The 20,118-nt window shown below is 40.3% G+C and overlaps 1 protein-coding gene and 1 long non-coding RNA gene across 15 annotated transcripts in view; one reads left to right on the top strand and one right to left on the bottom strand.

The window, feature by feature from the left end:
• The window catches only part of SEMA6A (semaphorin 6A), a 136,115-nt gene that overhangs the window by 37,895 nt on the left and 78,102 nt on the right, over positions 1 to 20,118 (bottom strand). For all 13 annotated transcript variants that reach the window (XM_017889016.1, XM_017889006.1, XM_017889013.1 and 10 more), the window contains 9 exons: positions 19,019 to 19,079; positions 17,947 to 18,009; positions 17,121 to 17,222; positions 13,376 to 13,466; positions 9,563 to 9,682; positions 8,783 to 8,871; positions 7,422 to 7,639; positions 3,148 to 3,279; positions 861 to 1,016 (listed from right to left, as the gene is read on the bottom strand). In XM_017889016.1, coding sequence (XP_017744505.1) covers positions 861 to 1,016; positions 3,148 to 3,279; positions 7,422 to 7,639; positions 8,783 to 8,871; positions 9,563 to 9,682; positions 13,376 to 13,466; positions 17,121 to 17,222; positions 17,947 to 18,009; positions 19,019 to 19,079 — 1,032 coding nt within the window. The remainder of the gene's footprint in view (positions 1 to 860; positions 1,017 to 3,147; positions 3,280 to 7,421; positions 7,640 to 8,782; positions 8,872 to 9,562; positions 9,683 to 13,375; positions 13,467 to 17,120; positions 17,223 to 17,946; positions 18,010 to 19,018; positions 19,080 to 20,118) is intronic.
• LOC108540023 (uncharacterized) overlaps positions 1 to 20,118 on the top strand; it is a 78,925-nt gene that overhangs the window by 31,607 nt on the left and 27,200 nt on the right. The window contains exon 1 of one of the 2 annotated variants that reach the window (XR_001888555.1): positions 16,334 to 16,634. The exons of the other annotated variant lie outside the window; for it this stretch is intronic. This is a non-coding gene — a long non-coding RNA (uncharacterized LOC108540023). Of the gene's footprint in view, positions 1 to 16,333; positions 16,635 to 20,118 lie in introns of those variants that run through there. 2 annotated transcript variants of the gene reach the window in all.

The raw sequence follows: 20,118 nt of genomic DNA, 5'->3' as shown, positions 1-20,118 counted from the left end.
TTAAAGCTGAAGGTGAAGGGCATACCTAGGATAAGTCCTACCAGCAGTTTACTTTCTCTGAAATCTCTTGGACATTCGGCATTCTATGGGGACCCAGTTGTCCTAAGCACCATAGCTGGAACCAGAAAACAGACCCTCCTGCAAGTTATATACCATGGTTTCCATTTTATGTGCCAGAGCCATTACAGTGCTTTAATATATTTTAATAAAGTCAGAGTATAAAAATAGTGGTAAAGTCAATTAACATTTTGTTTGATGACTACCACAGTGGGATGGTACTTGGGAAAGCCTGTCGAACTGTTTGGAAATAAGCTCTGAATAAATACAAGGAAGAGTTTTTTTAATGCAATCACAGACCTCTAATTGGCTGTCCCTTCGCTGTTGGCCACCAGTTCAGAAAAAGAATACTAAACTAGGAATCCTTCACACTGGCGAATGTGGTGTCTGTGCTCTGTGTGACAGTGAACAATCCATGAGCCATGCTCAGGTGGAATCTACTGCAAGTTTTGTAATCATTTCCAACCAATCAGGTATCCACATCCATTCACTGGTTCTCCTTCACTGCTCCTCTATTTTTGCACAGATTGGATCAATGGGCTAATCCAGAAGGAAAGGTATTTCCTTCCTCTAATTGCTGGCGTGTGTCCAACTAGCCTGAAAATATTGGAACTCTTCTCCCTGGGAATGTGTGTATGGGGGGATAGTGGCATCCAACCAACCGGCCAGCATTCCACAGCTGAATGAATGCCCAGGATAGCAGAAGATGTTTGTGGCATTTCGAAGCATGATGCACCGATCGGTTCTCCGAGCATGAGATGAAGTTAGGAAATTCATCAGGACACGGTTTGCTTGACACCCACCTGACCATTGTTCTCAGGAACCATGGCCTGTTGAAGATGGAGGGCACTGCCTCATCCATGAGCGGGTGCGTCTTGATGAAGTTCAGGGTGTCATCAGGAAACTCATTGGAGGTTGCATATCTTTCTAAGGAGGATGAGCCAGCACAGCAACCTGGCCTAAAATGAAGCAAAGGGTGAAGAAGGAGGGAGCTCATTTTGTGCCTTATGGCAAATTCTTTGAATGAACTGCTTCTCTAAGCATCTGGAATGGAGAAGAATGTACTGCAGCCTGAGAGGAGGAAGTTGAACAATGCAGAATGCCACCAAGCACAATGTGCTGAGATTTCCTCTGAGCCGCCTCCTCATTTCATAGAGGAGCCTCAGCCAGCACAGTTCAGCCTCGGCTGGGGGCAGGCTGGCTTCCTCCCAGAAGCACAAACAAACTTCAGTAAACAGTGATGGAGCTTGAAACAAGTGAGTGAGTGTGGTTTGCACGTATCTCGGGGATGGTTTTACTTATCCAAAAAGGCCTGCTAGAGATTCCTCATGCATTTACTCTATAGAGGGAGAGAATTAGGTTGACGTTTTCACAAGTGTAGAAAGCAAAGACTCTCCAAAAGCCAACAGGGTACGTGCCAGCAAGACTCCATGTAATCATGTTTCATTACCTGGGGCTCCCTCAGAGAACATTTGGGTTTCGTTTCTTATTGTTGTTTTATTTTGTTGCATTTTGGCAGGTATAAAAAGCCAATTATATCAGATTCTTTCCTGAAAGGTCATTTTCTTGTCATTGAATGACGACCATAAAAATTTGCTACTACAAGAAATTCTATGGTTTCAGGAGTCAAGGGTTATCCCAGCAAGATCAGATTAGGGAAACAATGAAGCCCATCTGGTCCAGACACCTGCTTTGCCTGGGTGGTGCAGGAGAGGAGACTGGACCCTCACGACACCAGCATAAACCACTCCTATGCCCACACTGTCCCAAGGCAGCGTCCTGGGAGCATCCTGACTGCTGCAAGAAGGACGAGGCAGGCATGTGGAAGTATGTGGGCAAACTCACTGCCATTAGTAGAAAATCACTTAAAGTATATGTGCTGGTATTGGTTGAGTGATACCATCTTTACACACCAAGGGGTATTACATAAGAACTTTCTGAAACCCAAACCCTCAGGCTTAACTCCCCTTCCTGCTTATCTAGAAGGTAGTTAACAATCCCAGGCAATGATTTAAGACTATCTGTCTGAGGTTGCTGGGGTGTGCTTTTCACACCTAGTTTGCTATCCGTAAGTAACAGAGTATGAACATGCTAGATAATTCAGGTAATGAAGATGGATGAACCACTAAGTTTCTCCTCTGGGTATAATTGGTTTATATTACCTAAGTTAGTTCATGTAAGTGTACTTGGCCAGGTACATTGTGGGGAGGACTGGAGGTTGCGGAAGAGAGTTGAAAAACAAAAAATTAGTAAGATCTTGGGCTTCCTTCCAGAGGCACACAACTCCGGGGGAAGACAGACACCATGGTTGTTTCTATGGAACCTGGAGTGCAAATGCTGCGATGGAGGTGTGAGTGTGTGCCACAAAGAAAGGCAGGCAAAGGGCTTAGGGGGGACTTCCCTCCTGTCCCAGTTAGGATGAATTAGCCTGTTTAGGAAGCGACTACATAGGACTGAGAGGTCTATGGGTTGCCTCTGGACCATAGTATCTCATGAAAGCAATTGTAAGGCATGATCTGGGGAGGAGGACACTGCACTGTATTTGGACCCAAAACAGACAAGAATCTGGCAGACCAGAGACATCTTAATGGTCCACCCTACCCACTGTATTCTTCTCACACTCGGTCTGGAGTGCTAGACTCAACTCTGATCCAGCTTGGCCACAAAATCCAGAAAACACTATTTACGTTTCATATTTTATTTGGGTTTGAAGACATGGGTCTCTATAAAATTGAACGGAAGCATAAAGAAGCAGTGGAAATCATTCCCCCTGCTATTGAACTTGTGCAATACCCTTTACCTCTCTGGGCCTCAGTTTTCCCAACTATAAGCCAGTAAGGCCTCAGATGGTTTCCACCATTGTAGTATTACATTGGATAAATAAATATCTGAAGGTTAAAGCAGAAGACTAGAGGAACATTGGTTTGACTATATGAGAAGGTAACTTTGGGTTTTGGTTAATGAGATGAAGGCAATCTGCTTGGCTGGCGTGGAAGGCACTAGTGTGCAGTTCATAGGATGTTCATTATCAGAGGTGCAAGCTTTGCCATTTCTAAAGTTTAAAATAGCCATATGAATATTTGCACATACCTGGGCTTAGGAACTCGTTCATCAGGAACTGGTGTCCAGGTGGAATCGGGAGACTTCTGTTCCTTGAATCTCCCAGTAAAAACACTGGCAATGTCAAGCATGTCATAGGCACAGACTGCAGACCCAGGGATGCTACAACATGACATTTCACATCAAGTGTTACTCACGCACTGGTTATGCATGTAGTTTGGAACATACTCCAGAGAAACTTTCCTCGTACAGCAAGTGAAATTTAAAGTTCATACATTGGACAACTATAAATGTAAGGGATCTTAGTACACAAAGAAAACATTTCTCTCAATCAGATTTGCATCAGTTGCCTTAAAGAATGTGCTAGTTGTAGCAAGCTCACAGAGAGGAAAAAAAACCCTTCATGTCTACATTGCCTCTTGAACTGCTTTTGTTTATAAAGGAAGAATTGTTGAGCTAGTGATGGAAGTTTCCTGAATTCCCTAATACTAATTATCAATGACCTCTCTGAAGTCTCTGGAGAGCATTCTGTATCACTAATATTGGTGAAAATTTGAAACAAAAATGCCCTCCCAATGTCCACATATTGCTTCTTTGTATTTGGTTTTTCAAGCCAAGAACTCAGGGTGTGAGAATATGTTTGTGGGGAAACCCACACACATTTTATGTTAGTCTCTGTACATTTAAATTTTTACCTTCCTGATTACTTACATAAGACTACACAATTTAAGTCTCTAAAATGCCATCACTTTGCAAATAAAGTACTTTATAAAGTGCTAAATAATAAAAATGGCCCTCAGCTCCACCTATAATTATATCCTTGCCTGGCACCCCTGGAAGGACTTACGCTTCTTTTTTTAATCAATGATGGGAAGGAATGAATTATTCATTCATCTGGGTACACTGTTTACATTTGGACCCACATTTCTTTTTGACTAGAGTTGCTCCATGATTTTGATCAAATAAATTACAGGCACCAGCTGGCCAAGAGTTTTAATCAGGCTTTGAGATAGTGGGTCATTACATGGCCAGAGCGCCCAGGACAGGAGACATGGGTGCCCTGCAGTGCGGGAACACCATCCAGGGCAGGGAATATCATCCACAGAGAATGATTTGGTCTTGAATTTTGCAAATGTTGAACAGATATAAAAATAACTTCATAAATGATTAGGATAATTTATTCCATCTTTAATTTCATAAGAAAATTATTGAATAATTGCTTAATAATAATTGCTTAAATAAAGCAAGAAATAGGGAGAAGCTTAAAATGCTTATTTAAAATAAAGTGGCAAAATAAATTTTAAATACATATAAATGTATACACATATATATGTTGTTCACAGAACTAAGTGTATAAGACAGTGATAGGGCGGGCGCAGTGGCTCACGCCTATAATCCCAGCACTTTGGGAGGCCGAGGTGGGTGGATAACTTGAGATCAGGAGTTCAAGACCAGAGTGGCCGACATAGTGAAACCTCATCTTTACTAAAAATACAAAAATTAGCCAGGACTGGTGGCGGGCGCCTGTAATCCCAGCTACTCGGGAGGCTAAGGCATGAGAATTGCTTGAACCTGGGAGCGGAGGTTGCGGTGAGCCGAGACTGAGCCACTGTACTCCAGCCTGGGCGACAGAGTGAGACTCTGTCTCAAGGAAAAAAAAAAAAAAAAAAAAAAGACAGTGATTCTCATTTGTTTTGGAATTTCAGAACCTTTGCATTATTTATTTAGTTCTGTAAGACTCTCGTCACATACTCCTTTTCTGAAAGTAACACAATTACATATAGTATTTGCCCTACATATTAAGAAAAATAGGATAAATGCTGTTTGAAATATTTTATGATGCATCTCATAATAACTAAAAATATCCTAGGGTTTCGTAGTCTTCCCGAGGTTAGAATCAGTTGTAAAATCCTTTTTTCTTCCTTCCTTACATTCCGCTCTCCTTCCTTCCTTTCATTCCTTTCAATTTGCCTTCATTCCTTTCTTCCCATTTTCCATTCATTCAACATATATTTATGGAACCCCTACTTAAGGCAGTAAGTGCTCCACAAACAACATATGGTCTTTCCTTCAGTTGGCTCACAGTTCAGTGTGGAGGCAAGTATAAGAATAATGACAAAAATAAGGAGAATTGCTTGAGTCCAGGAGGTGGAGGTTGCAGTGAGCAGGGATGGCTCAGTGCACTCCAGCCTGGGTGACAGAGCGAGACTCCATCTCAGGAAAAAATTTAAAAAAGAATAATAACAAAAATCACAACAACAACATGAGGTGACTAGCTGACATTTGAAGCATCTGCAGGGTTTCAGTGGGCAGATGTTGGTCAGGTGGGCAGATCTTGCAAAAAGCAAAGAGTGAGCACAGCATGGCACATTCAAGGAGCAGATCTTTGCTCTGATCAGCCCATGGCACAGGCTGCATAGCAGAGGATGGGAGGGGATGAACTAGAGGAGGAAATGGGGTCAGACCCTGTGGGGGATTGCGTGTTATGTCAAAGAGCAAGGGCTTTATCCTCAGGGCAAATAATGGATTTGAAACAATTTGATATGACCAAGTGTGCATGTATAAAGCATGAAGTAGAGAGGGATGAAACCAGAGAAAGTGAAAACAGAGGGACTATAATTTATAGATGACAATGGGTATGCATATTTTTACGTGGATGTTAGATTATCAAACAAGTATGATTTCCGAGACTGCATAAGCATGCACTAAGTGGATACTTCTTAGGGTCTTTTAAGAAAATACTATAAATGGAGTTATCTATAATATTTAAGGGCTTACTACTATATTGTAATCACAAAGTAACCCACACCCTTAAAAAACAAGGCAAAACAAAATAGAAACTAGAAAACTAGAACTGCTCTTAGATTCCACTAGTCCCTGCATTTCCATGTGCCAAGACAGTATACGTTTACCAAATCCTAGAGAGACAGCTTCTGATGTATGAGCAACAGAAGCCTGAATTTTTAAATATCATTGTTATCCGCAAGTCTGAAAATCCCTACAGATGTTTAAAGCTTACTTAAATCTAACTGAATACTTCTTGGTGCAATATGGGTTCATATTTTCGTATTATTTTCAGTGGGGAGCTTGACTCTCATCCGCTGTATAATTGAGGAACATGATTTCATCCTTCATGAAGTTTGGTCTGTTCCGGGCTCTACTCAGTTCTTAAGCATTTCTTTCTAGATGTTATCCTCTAGTTTTATCATTTGTGTGTCTGTTATTTAGGCACTCATCATGTTCTTAAAAGTCTTTGTAAAAAGTTTAATTCAAAGCGAAATAGTGTATTACTAGAGGAAGATACTCAATACAGAACACCCAAAATTCTGCACAGAAATGAGAACACACCACATGAATTTAGATTTCACAACCATGCACACAGTTAGGATCATTTTCACACAATAGTACTAGGATTCTGAAATCTCATTGGCTTAACAGAGAGATGAGTACTAAGGAAAAACACTAATGCTTATCTTCCTTCTGTTCTGTACACATTTTCACTGCTCTAGGAATAATTATTAGTGCCTCATTTAGTTGCCCAAAGTCTTAGTCTTAACTAAATACAAAAATAGGAGTGACTAGGCTGACACTCATAATTTGTAGGTACAATGTTTGATGATTTATAAATTATCACTAGGACCCTCCAGAGTCAGATTCCGGTGCTGTGGTTGGGGTCTGGGTTGTGACCCAACTTATTGAGTGAGCTTGCCTAAGGGTGACTTTGTTGGACAGGATAATAACCAAAGTCCTTTATAACTCACTTGAATCCTAGATTTTACCCTGTAGCATTTTAATATATTTCCAATGTTTTAACTTCAAAAGGTACTGATCCAGTCATGAGAATATTAAAAGTCAAATACTGCAAATTATTAGATGACCTAGAAGAGACAGGAGGAACATTCTTGAGTTCCAACGCTGCCTCTTCCATCTACTGACTACTTGGACCAGGTAGTATAATATGTTGAGCTCAGATTCCTTAAGTGGAAAAAGAGGACAATATTATCTAGTTTCTAGGATTACTAGAAGGATTTACAAATAACACATAAAAAGTGTTTATGTAACAGGCTTATATAAATAGAAGATATTGTTATAATTTATCTAATGACTTCCCCTAAAACCTAACTTAATAATGCTTATAAACTACTATTAATTTGTTGATGAAAGCTAAGTGTTAAGTGCTTCTTAGCTACACACAGTGAATGCAATTTTCATTCAGTTGCAAATATTGTTTATTAGAAGAGAACCCCCCGGGAGAAGGAAGCCAGGAAGAATTGATGAGGTCAACACAGCTAGGGCATGATTACCTGTTATAAGGTGTAGAAAAGGTTGCCAGGACAACATCACGCCCATTGATACGAATCACATCTGTAACTGCCTGGAGAATGTTGAAATAAAAATGAGAGTCTCCGGGAACTGAGCAGTTCAGGCGCGCTTTCAGGAACGATGTCCACTGTTTCTCCAGGACTCTTTGAGATCCTCCCATATCATTCTTACAAACCTGAGCCACTCTTGGGAAAACTACCTGCAGAGGGAAAACACATAGGGAAAATGAAATGCATTCATTCTGCAAGAAGATCTTAGTAGAATTTCCATCCCTTGAAAGCAGAAACAAAATAACAAGGTGCTTAATTTAATACTGTTTCTAAAATCAGTAGAAAAAAAAAAAAAAGAAAAGAAAAGAAAAAAAGAGGAAAACTCAGCATTGGAGCAGCATGTTTTAAAAGATAAGGCTGTGGCATTTAATACAGAGCCATAAATCCTTCAGGGAATCAGCTCCCAGCCACATAAACTCATCTCCATACAGACTGCTTAGCTTTTTATTTCCTCAAACAAAAGCACACTTTGTATGCACCATCTCTGCCATCCTCACTAGCTGCCTCTGGGCCCTGAATCTGTGCAAGCCACCCTGGCATTCTATGTTACGCTTCAACTTAGGGACCTTGATCTACTCTCTGGTAAAAAGAACTAAAATGGATATCCCCTAAATGTTGTATTGCTTTTGCAATAAAGACAAAATCAAGACTCAATTTGATTAAAGATACCAGATAGTTACGGTCTCTGTGGAGCCACTCAATTAGGAAGAAGAAGAAAAAAAAAACTGTTGAGTATACCTGGAAATCACATCTCAAGACACTTGAATCTTGGGCCAGGTGTGGAGGCTCATGCCTGTAATCCCAGCATTTTGGGAGGCTGAAGCGGGTGAATTACTTGAGGTCAGGGGTTCAAGACCACCCTGCCAACACAGCGAAATCCTGTCTCTACTAAACACACAAAAAAATGAGTGGGGCACGGTGGCGCATGCCTATAATCCCAGCTACTTAGGAGGCTGAGGCAGGAGAATCACTTGAACCAGGGAGGCAGAGGTTGCAGTGAGCCGAGATTGCACCACTGCAATCCTGCCTGGGCAACTGAGCAAGACTCCGTCTCAAAAAGAAAAAAAAAGATACTTGAATCTCAGCATGAAACCAACCAAACATAAATTTTCAATAGAAATACTTAAGAAATTTCCTGTGATTTGCTACTGTTCTGCAAAAGCAGATAGGGCTTCCAAGACTGTTACTAGATTTATGGTTCTCATTTCAAGATCATTGATAACAACATTTGTCCAAAGGTGTGGGTTTCTGAAAATGTTACAAAGTGAGCCAGGGAAAGCATCCCCTCTTACCTTTCCCATGGTGTTATACTCCACTGCTATTTCCCTGAAGAAGAAGTAGATATAATCTCCGTAATCCACAGCTTGAACAAAGTATGGTTCTGTAGACAAATAGGCACTTTAATTGGGAACATGTCATACAGAGTTAACAGAATTTCAATCAAGTGTAGCCAAAGACATGTTATTAATTAAAAGTGTAGGGCCATTAGACATTTGGTTAACACTAACCATTTCTAATGACTTCACACATGCAAGCACTGGTGATTTCACAAGGCATTCACACTTACACATTATATCTTTCAGAAGCTTTGCAATCAACAATGAAGAATTATCGAATTTTGCATATCTCTGTAATTTTATTTTCCACAATGGAATGCCCCTATTACAGAGAAGATTTTGTATACATTGCCTTGTCACCCTGACTCATACAGGGCTGTGAATAGCTTTTCTCCTCTTCCCCACCACCTCCACGCCCCTGTCCCCTTCCATGAATGCATTGTTCAGTTCCTTTCATGCAGGGCTCAGAAATGAGAGCTTGAAGCAAGAAAAGATGAATGTAATGTATTCTATTGTTGTGGCATTGGTAGTTTTGTTAATACTCCAGAAACTCAGGGGAAGGAAAAAAGGGAGGTAAATAAATCCGTTGAAAACAAAGATGCAATTTACATGTTTCTGTCTGTCAGAAGTCATTACTAAAATGAAGCTACAGTCTGGTCCCCCCAGACTCTAGATCTCCCACAAGATATGTATTCCCCTCCCCTCCGACCCTCCTTCTTTTAATTGTTTGTTCACCTTTCAACCATTTCGAATCGTGCTTGACGGTCCGCAGGGTAGGGCTTTCTCCAAGACTCCGGTAAATGACTGCGTCAATGGCAAGGAAGTCAGTCACTGTGGCTGAGTATAGCTTTCCATCTTAGAAGGAAAAGAAAAGAGGTGAACAGGGTGGGAGCAAGTCAGGGGGGTGGAGGAATAATAAAGACATCCCTTAGATTGCTTTCCAACATCAGGCAAATGAAATAGGACAACTGGGAAAAATCCAAGAGTCACTGGGAAAACTCTTGGCCCACATTCCTAACCATTTTAAATTGGGATCATGAGAGATGAAACATTTTTCATTTTAAATTGCACGGCAATGTTTTTTTTTTTAAGCAGCAGTACCAGCAGCAGCTCAGAGAACAGGGTAAATGAAATACGTTTGCTTCACTTGATTAGCTGGACCTTGACTGAAACCTCAAGGCCAAGGATCCTTGGACACTACGACTGCCACCACACCATGGTAAACTGGATTAGGTGAGAGCCCAGGGAAAGATGGATGCTGATTGTATCCCCAGAAATTTTGGGCACATGCATAAGTAAAGGAGTCCTCAGTCTGATCAGGTGAGAGGAGTTGAAGAGAGAGGGTTCATATGCAAAAAAGGGCTGACTAAATTGCTGCCGTCCTGGGAGTCACAGCTCCCCTTGACCTCAGGTTTGACAGTTCACTAAATCCTGGCAATCTGGTTTCAATAACAGGTATTTGCCTCGGTATCTCCAAAGTCACAAACTAAAAACATTCTGAAATACAACATGCTAAAGCAAAGAAGAAAGGGGAAGGAGTGACACGGAGTTCAGACAGGTCTTTCTTCAATAATTCATGCTTTGGGGGAGATATGATTGAGAGTAGATCCCAGGCATAAGAGAATAAAGCAGACTGAAGATTAGTCTGCTAGACGTTTTTGTTCCTTCCTGGCTTAGCAAATACTCTGCCAACAAATAATCAAAAGGGGTGTTCCAGAATAGCAAAATCTATGTTGAGTAAATAGAAACAAGAATTATATTCAAAATAAAAAAACTACTTCGGTGATTCACTTTTAGTGGATTACATATATTCATTAGCTGTATGTCAAAGTGACTTATATACAACATAGTACTGTTCAAGCTCTTTTATATGTAGTGTAAACATAATGGTTTATGGTTTTCTTTGTTTGTTTAAAAAAAAACTCATATCCAAATACACTTAAACAAAGATCTTGATGTCTGTCTTTGGTCTTAAAATAATTAAAATTTATCCAGGTTCAATTTAGAGATGTCTTAATATCTGCAATATTAATAGCTATATATCAATAAGTTTTAACTATTTTGGTAGATGTAAACTGCAGAGAGCAAACCTTTAAATTGCCCCAAAAATATCTACTAATCTTAACTTTTCTTACGGATTTTGAGCCCCAGGTCATAGACATTCTTTATACATTTATGACTATAGAATACATATTCTATATTCCTATAGCCCCAAGCCATACAGATATACCTGGGTAGTGAGGGAAGGTAGAGGGGAACGTAGGTCATGGTGATGGCTATTCCTTCTAACTACTCCCCAAAATCTTTTTGTTTTGCATTCTTTTAAAAACTGAGTATCTCATCAGAACATTCACTTGTAGAACAGAATACTTTTCTGCCACTGTTTTTTTTTTTTTTTAAGATGGAGTTTCACTCTTGTTGCTCAGGCTGGAGTGTAATGGCAGGCACTATCTCAGCTCACTGCAACCTCCACCTCCCGGGTTCAAGTGATTCTCCTGCCTCAGCCTCCTGAGTAGCTGCGATTACAGGCATGTGCCACCACACCCGGCTAATTTTGTATTTTAGTAGAGACAGGCTGGTCTTTTAGTATTTTAGTTGGTCAGGCTGGTCTTGAACTCCCAACCTCAGGTGATCTGCACACCTTGGCCTCCCAAAGTGCTGATATTACAGGCGTGAGCCTCTGCGCCCAGCCTCTGTCACTCTTAGTAATATGATACCATTCATTTGCAGTGAGCATCTCCTATTAATAAGGGCTGAGCTTTTATGAGATTTCAAACACTTAAATGAAAATCTATTTAGATACAACACTAGGGGTGGGGATAGTCATAGTATTAACTCATGTGACTTGCTCTGTATAGCTCCTAAAAACTTGGTGGCCATAGTAAGTTCTCTGCCTATTCTACCTTTTCTACCATAGGCTACAGTAAGTCATCTTTTCAGTTTACATTTAAATTATGTTTTTATTTTATTTTATTGAGACAGGATCTCCTTCTGTCACCCAGGTTGGAGTGCATGGTGCAATCACAGCTCACTGCAACCTCAACCTCTTGATCTCCATGCCCACCTAATTTTTTTCTTTTTTGTAGAGATGGTGTCTCACTATGTTGCCATCTGGTATTGAACTCCTGGGCTCAAGCGATCTTCCCGTCTTGGCCTCCTACAGTGCTGGGATTACAGGCGTGAGCTACCACTCCTGGACCTACAGTTAAATTTTAATTCTCCCCTGCAGTCCACATTCTCCAAGGTCCCAACTAATGCAGGTTCCAAGTGTCAGTGAGGGCCTCCAGCAGGAGTCATGCACTTGGGAATATGCCCAAGTACTCTCTCCACTTGCCTTGCTCATACCTTACAAATAGGTCTACAAGACTTTGTGTTCTTGACAGAACTGCTTCTCAGTAATACTGTGCTCTCATTTAGGGGGAGAACCTGAGGAACTTGCCCTTCTTAACTTGACAATCTGTCACTGCAGATTCAGGCCCACACATGGATGACACTGAGGGAGAGGTTCAGGAAGCCAGGAACTAATCTTGTTTCATAATCAAAGCCCTAGTGTCCCTCATCCAGCCTGTATGTGCCAGTTTTTAGCTGTTGTGATGGAAATTATAGTTAACTGCTTTATTACAAGCTATAACAATCACTATTATACCAACACTTCGCTTACATCCACCTCCACATACACAGCTGGTAATGGATTCCTAAATAAATTTCTAATTAAAGCACACAATCTCATACACAAAAATCCCACTAAATCTGAAAATGATGGTTGTTTGTGATTTCTTTATATCTTTTGCAGTGGAAAGAAGGGGTAGTGTTGGGGAGTCGAGGTCAGCCTAAGCAATTAGCACCCTCCCCTCAGCCACCATGGTCTTTCAGCCAGAGATGGGCATGTAACCTAATCAGGTCAGTGATATTTGAGAAGATGTTTGTTGGAAGCTTGTGGGTATATGGCCTCATTGCTCTGAGAGAGCTTCCAGAGGCTTCCTTTTGTTTCTTTCCCTTTCTTTTCTATATGTGGACAAGAAGACATGTAGCACTAATTGGGGCTGGCAGCCATCCTCTGATTGTGAGAACCGCCAGTCTCATCATGAGGTTGATGCAGAGCATGGGAATAAAAAGCAGCTGCCTCCCGGATGACACTGTTGAGTTGTTGAATCTAGCCAACCCCAAAGTCCATCCTAGCTTGAACAATAAATGCACATCAGTAGGGGGTTTTAAATTTAAATTTTATTTTTTTTTACATTGGTGGTTTGAGGTGAGATTTTCTATTATTTTAGCCCAAACATTCCCTGATTCATCACATGTTCAGTGCTACGCTGTTTTCCTTTCCTGAAGGCACAAACGCATGGGTAAGTGTGGCACAGACTTCGTTTGAGAAGCAAAAGTACAATTTTCATACCAATTTCAAACGGAAAGGCATTCTTAATTACAGTATTCACCAGAGAATCAAAGCACAACTGTGACTCCATGAATCCTCTAGAGCATCAGATTCACAGTGACAGGATGAAACACGCAAAAGCAAATGCGACGAGGAGAAATCAGGTCACTTACCTGCAAACAGTGCAACGTTGGCATGTTTGGCATCATATGGGCATCTGGCCATTCCGCTGAATTCATCCCCAAATGGTTCCAACGTATCCATCTAAGTGAAATAATCGGATATAATTACAAACAACAACCTTTTCTTTTGCCCTAAACCCTCAGAAATAACGTCCAGGATGTGATAGGCCTTTTTAAATCTGTAACCACTTTGAGATGGACCCTGTTGAAGCCACTATGTATATTTTTAAAACTGTAGTTAAGAATCACATAAAATAGCTGTGTTAAAGACATATTTTTAGAGGAAAGATGGTCAAATCAGACATTCTTTCAAGCAGTGTACTCTTCCACCCAGCACATTTTTTAATCAAAGTCTTTTTCAGATATTTTATACCAACCATGAGCTTTCTGTTGAACTCTGACAGACTTTGTGGTCTGTGGGTCTGGCATGTATTCAAAATGATGCCTTAGCACACAGTGATGCAACGGATATGCCTTTATCCTAAGCTGTGCACGCTCTAATCCTAGCAATAAGGAAACAATAGACAAGGGGTATATGGTTTTCTTTATAATGTAACTAATCCTTAAAAAAAAAAAGTAGCTATAGCTATAGCTGGTCAAAGGCAAGAAGTAGTGAAGTACAAATATATCGGTTTGTGAGGTTGGAAAGGTCCAGAGACAAAAGCCATGGTGAATTCCTCTTTCCAAGAAGTAAAAACTAACCCTTGAAGCAGTCATCAAATCCGAGACTTCACAGCAGCTCCCGGGAAGTTAAACCACTATCGGGTACAGATAATTATACAAAGACCCAGCCTGATTTTTGCAGAAGTTCAAAAGGTTTAGAGAACAGGAGGAAAAAGGCGGGGAGTGCAGTTTTAGATTTATAGTGTGTAGCCTTCAAAGCTCTCCCCCAGATAATCTTGATAATCTAATTTGGAGCTATAACCTTTCTAACACATTCAGCTTACTTGTGTTATAAAAATTAATATAGATCAGTGCATGGTAGAGAGGCAGATACTGAAAATTTGTTACTCTCTTGCTTCATGTCACTCTAATCAACTTGATGCTTGTGTGCTATGATAAGACTTGGGTTTTTCAGTGGAAGGCTGGTCGTTGTTTTCACTTTGAACCTTTGTCCTGATCTGTTGATAAAAAGCACTTAAGAGAGAAGCTGTCATTCTCCCTGCAGCCAAATACATTATGTCCCATATCATCAGCAATGTCACGCTGTGCCCTGAGTCTAAAAATACACTTTTCAGAGCAATGCCAAGAGTTCTTACTACCATTCACAGTGCTAGGCATATTGTTGGGAACTAAGCATAAGCAACATCTCATCTGCGGCTTCTGAGAGGCCTGGGCTCCTGGAGCATGTCTCAGCAGGTGTGGCTAGAACAAGCTAGAGGTGATGGCATTACTATAGGTGTAGAATCGTGGGAAATGGAACATGTACAGGAAGAAAAAGCCAGATGATTCATGGCCTGTATATCACTGTGCCAAGAAAACCTGTAATTTGTCATAAAAGATAGCTTTCCAACTAGGGAATTCCTTGGGATTTGTTAGAAGCATTAATCTTAATGAGTCCTAAATAATGACAAACAGGGATGGAATATTAAGTGGTAAATCAAAGTTGAAGCCTTATCTGCATGCTGTCACTAGCTAGAGTAAATGTTGGGCTAGACTGGCTACCTCTATTATACACTGATAAAATAATTTTTTAATAAAAATTATTAAGTATAAAGATCTTGTCTTTATACTTAAAAACTTGATCTTTTGTTTATAACAGACCTTTATGTACTAATTTTGATTTTAAAAAATATTGCATTAAAAATCTAACTAATATTACTGAATTTTTTGGTGCTCCCTTCTGTTTTGTGCCTGAGCCACGCGCCTCACTTGCTCCACCCTAATCCTGGCCCTGTTGGTGCCCATTTCCAAGTGTAAGATGGAAGATGAGTATGAGGGTCAAACAGACCCTCACTTCACTGTACATGCCAAGAAAAGACAGGGGGTCTTTCTCGTGAGCTTGCTGGTGTAGATTCCAGCCCATCATTGCTTTTCTCATTCTTCCCACTCCTAGGGTTTCACTTTATGATGATGGAACCTAAATCTATATTTCTCCCCACATCTCTCTCTAAACCAAAGCTTACTGATCCATCTTCTTGCTAGATAGCTCTATTCATGTCCCATAGGCAGTGCTGTTCACAGTGCTTGGCATTCTCATAATGTGCAAAATGGAACCCTTACCTTCACACTCCCCCAACCCCCAACCCCAATCTCACGGCTCTTCCTTTATTTCCTGTCTGAACTGGTGGCAGCCCCATCCATCTACTCACCAAGAGACGGCCTAGCAGTTATGCTTGAGTCACCGCTCTCTTTTTATCCAGGATAAAGAGAGATTGATAATAATTGCTTATCAATGATTAAATCCTACCGGTTTTTGTCACTTCAGTATTTCCTGAATCTATTCTCTTCCCTTCATCCCTGGGGCCATCTACATCTCCAGCTTTTTTCTGTTAACAATTGTCACTTCACGGTCACACAATTCAGAACCAAATAAGGTTTCTCAAGCTCAACAGGCCATTTCTTACTCCATGCCTTTGTTCATGCTGTTCCCTGCTAACTGGAATGCTTCTCATCCTTCATTTGGCTAACTTCTCCTTACCCTTTAAGACAAAGGTTAGGCATGACCTCATTTAATGCTTCCCAAAAATTAATTAAGCACCTGTTTGGGAGGCACTATGTGAGGTTCTGGAGAAGCACAGATGTGATCCCTGGCCTTGTAGAACCTGTGTTTCTTAAGGGCGGTGGTGTTTGTGTTCCAGGTGTGAGAACAACAGATAGGAAAGTTTGAAGACAGGGGCTCATTTTATGAAGCTTTCCCAGACTCCTCACCTCATGCATGGCAGGAACTTTTGTGTTGTGCTTCCATAATCCATTGTATGATGTCACCATGGCAGCAACCCCATGAAATTGTTTTCTTCTCCCTGCCTGGCTTCCCTAAGAGTTGAGGCCTCCTGTCTGTCTTTACAACCTCAGCGACGGGCCACAGTGGAAAACACAGTACATGTTTCCTTCGAGAAAGGCTGGCAGAAAGATATACAAGGAAAGCTAATAGTGGTGCAGCCAAGACCTCAGATCGCTGCCACCTCTGCTTCCACGCCTGGCAAGGTCCCTGCTCCTTCATCAGCACCTCTATTATAGCTGCATTAAAACAGCTAGATCTACTAACTCTTTAAGACGGCTTTTTTCCCCCTGCTTGCATAAAGCCAAGGTAAGTAAGGCTGTGGTCAAGAAAGCTGAGTGCTCAATGGAATTAAATTCCTGTGTTCTTGTAGGAAAGTCTATAGTTTCAAATGGCATGCTTTTGAGATACCTTTTAGAATAGAAATCACTCACCATATAAGTGTGCTTTTGTGCTCAGAGGTTAGATAGTGGGGTGGGAGGGAGAAAAAATAGAGAGAGGAAATCCACATGGTGTACATGGTAAGTATGTCAGTCTTCTGAACAATAGAGAAAAGGGTCTTACAGAAACTAACTTTGCTAGGCAGGCTCTTTAAAAATGTGTCAATCAATCCTCAACAAACAGGAAGCTTAGAGGCCTGCTCAGGATCACTCATGTGGAGCAATACATTACGTTGAACAAGTGAGAGGAACTCAGGTGGTGTTGAATTACCCCTCTTAGGCTGCTGCAGGTACAGTCACAGTAAATTATGAAATGCCTCCTGGCAGTGTGGTTCTCACCGACAATAGCATTTACCTTATAGTTTCTGCAGGAAGGGTTGAAGGCATTAGTCCCACAGACAAACAACGCATCATCGTTTTTCTTCAGAAGAACTTTAATAAAGTTGTGGCACTCATCCTGAAAAATAATTCAAACTGTTTGTATCGTGTCCATTCAATACAGAAACTGATTCTTCACTGTATGCCATGGTCAGTAAGGTTAAAATGGAGGTGGCTGAGGACTTCTCCCATTAAAAGTTCAAGTTCCTCCTGATATTAACCACAAGATGATGCCGATATCAACGATTACTTTTTCAACAGTAAATAAAAACAAGGCATAGAATGGAAGAGTGTGTGTTTACTTTATGTCACAAAAGGAAGGCAAGCTTGGAAATGCCAACGTCCCATCATATTAATTTTAATGCCAGATGCTCCAGTGTTCCCTGATGTACAAAGCTGCTGGCTGAAGTGTGTTTTTATGTTGTCATATGACCAAAGGCAGAAAACCCCGCATGTCTGCGGCAGCCTTTTATGAGCTCTTCCACAGACTCCCTGTGGGCCTTGGACTGCAGAGGTGGGCATCGGAGTGCACTCGGAAGACTCTGTGCAGCCGGCTTTGTGTCCATAATCCTGTGTGTGCCTAAGTTGTTCATGATGCAGGCCTAGCAGCTGTTGTAATGTTTCATCACATTAAAAGCAAACTATTTTTGCAAATTAAAGCCTTCAATAAGTTGATGAAAAAAGCAATTACTGAGGGAAAAGGGTAAAAGAACAATCCATTCTACATCACGGTCTATGGCTGGATATGACAGTCAAAAACTTAACCCAAAGTGGCAGCTGCAGGAGAAATGAAAATTGCCTACCTTATGTTTTCCCTTCATTCTGCAAGTGTCTACATCAGCCTGTCTAGATTTCCATGTCAGTTTCTGCAGGGATCAAGAAAGAAATCAATTAGAGCCCAGAGGTTGTTGCATTTGATTTTAGAAGTAAGAGTTCCCTTGGGGAGACTAAAGCCTGAACATATATTTATTGAAAGCTTTCTGCACCCTTTCTCCATGATTAATTCACCATAACAACAAAAGATTCCAGATGAAAACGTTCGTTTAATTTTGAACTCCTATCAATTCATTAAACCACAAAATGATCTTCTTCTGTTTGAGATAAAGATGAAGGAGAAAGGAAAGAATAAACAACAGTGTGAAAATTTTACATAAACTATCCAAATTAATTTGCCAAATTATGCTCATTTTGATAAAATATGTGTCCTTGCCCTTTCCTTTCAGTTGATAAATCAATTTTTATAAAGAAGGCTTTTTTCTTAAAATATGGAAGTCATTTTCTTAAACATAAAGAGGACATTGACTCTAGGTGGACAAAGATTTAATTCAGGTTATACTCCTTCACATAGATTAATGGACTGAAGGGATCTTCTACTCCTATGGTACAGGTTTTATTAAGTAAAATATCCCCATGTGGAGTTATGAGGAAAGCTTAGCTTATACTTTATGTCTGTCTTAAATGGGTAACAATCAAGTTCCTGAACCACAACAGTCAAATCAAACTTAATACTGCAAGACATGGAAATTAACATTGAAACCTTTGTAGAACACATTTGTGGAACAAAATTTTACTTATGGAAACTGATATTTTATTGGACAAATGAGGCAATATTTTTATAAAAGAAATGTAGAAATTACCTAAAACTTCAAAATGTATATGTACACATATATTTGATGAATAAAATATGAAGTACATAACTGTTTCTGAACATGGATTAAATCGTAACCTATTCCCCAATTAGGATTTCACAAAATGCATGTTGGTCTCTCTAAGTTATGATTAGCTACATCATCTTAATGCACTTAAAATACATATTCTGTTCAAGAACTATCCAAAGGTCCTTCATTTTACAAATATGGCGTTAAAACAACTTACTTTGCTACAATAAATTTCTTCCGTGTGTGATGTGTCTATATCAACAGTATAAATATGGTCCCTATAGGCAAAGAAAAATTAATACAAGGTCAAACACAGAGTCAAAACAGTTCATTTTCTGCTTAATGAGTTATGTCTTATCAGGGCAGATAAGCCCATATCCATGTTCTTAAAAAAACATGATATCCACATGCAAGAAGAAAAGAGCGCAGCCTTCAAGTGATGTCTCCGGATCTCATTTAGCACCTTCTGATAAATCATGGCATTGTGCTCCAAGGGACACCTTTTATGAAAACTTTCCTGTATTAACTCTTCTCTCTGACACTAGATCTATAACATCTGCATATATGTAGCTCAGAAGGGGGGGCTCTGAAAGTTAAACTGGCCCCAAATCTAGAAAACAGATGGGTTCGTGCGCCCTTTCATTATCTTCAAATACACGTACCAAATACTTGGTATTCAACATGCCACATTTGTTCATCAAGAGGGCTAACAAAAAACTGATCTCCATCTCCATCTTTCTTTTGAAAATATATTTCCATCTTAACTTTGATTATTTGATCGACGGGATGGATGACGATAAAGGTAAAATTTTTTCCAGAAGCCACTCTTTTCCTCATAATGATGGTCAATTAAAGTCTAAAATGTACTTAAGCTAAAGTTTACATTTCTTGCTTCTGTTCACCTTCCTGTTTTGCTGAGAATTGGGTTGTCTTTACAATTTGCTGCCAATCTAGCCTTGGAAGGGGAGAAAGAGAATCAGCAGCTCAGGTGTGGGGCTATATTTAAACATCCCCTTCTGTGTGAGCTGAGTACAAGGGCGTTTTTGTCTGGAATTCGTAAGAAAGAAAAGAACTACACTCAACAGAGGAGATGGGGGCTAGTGAGGGAAAGCAAAACAGCTCATTTTCCCTTGAAATAACATTGACTTTTCTAAAATGCAGGAAGTCCTGGGGCTGGAAAATTACCCACAGCTTTAAACCAGGACCTCAAGTCTTCTATGCAGACTTTTAAGCCACCTCGTTAGTTAAAAGAAAGAGTGGGGAGCTGATAAGAAAGGAATTATTTGCAGGATTCACATATATATATATATATATTTA

This window comes from Rhinopithecus bieti, unplaced genomic scaffold (genome assembly GCF_001698545.2).
Source record: "Rhinopithecus bieti isolate Rb0 unplaced genomic scaffold, ASM169854v2 scaffold_18504, whole genome shotgun sequence".
Classification (NCBI taxonomy): domain Eukaryota; kingdom Metazoa; phylum Chordata; class Mammalia; order Primates; family Cercopithecidae; genus Rhinopithecus; species Rhinopithecus bieti.
The sequence above is the reverse complement of the archived record's forward strand: the minus strand, read 5'-3'. Positions and strand labels throughout refer to the sequence as shown.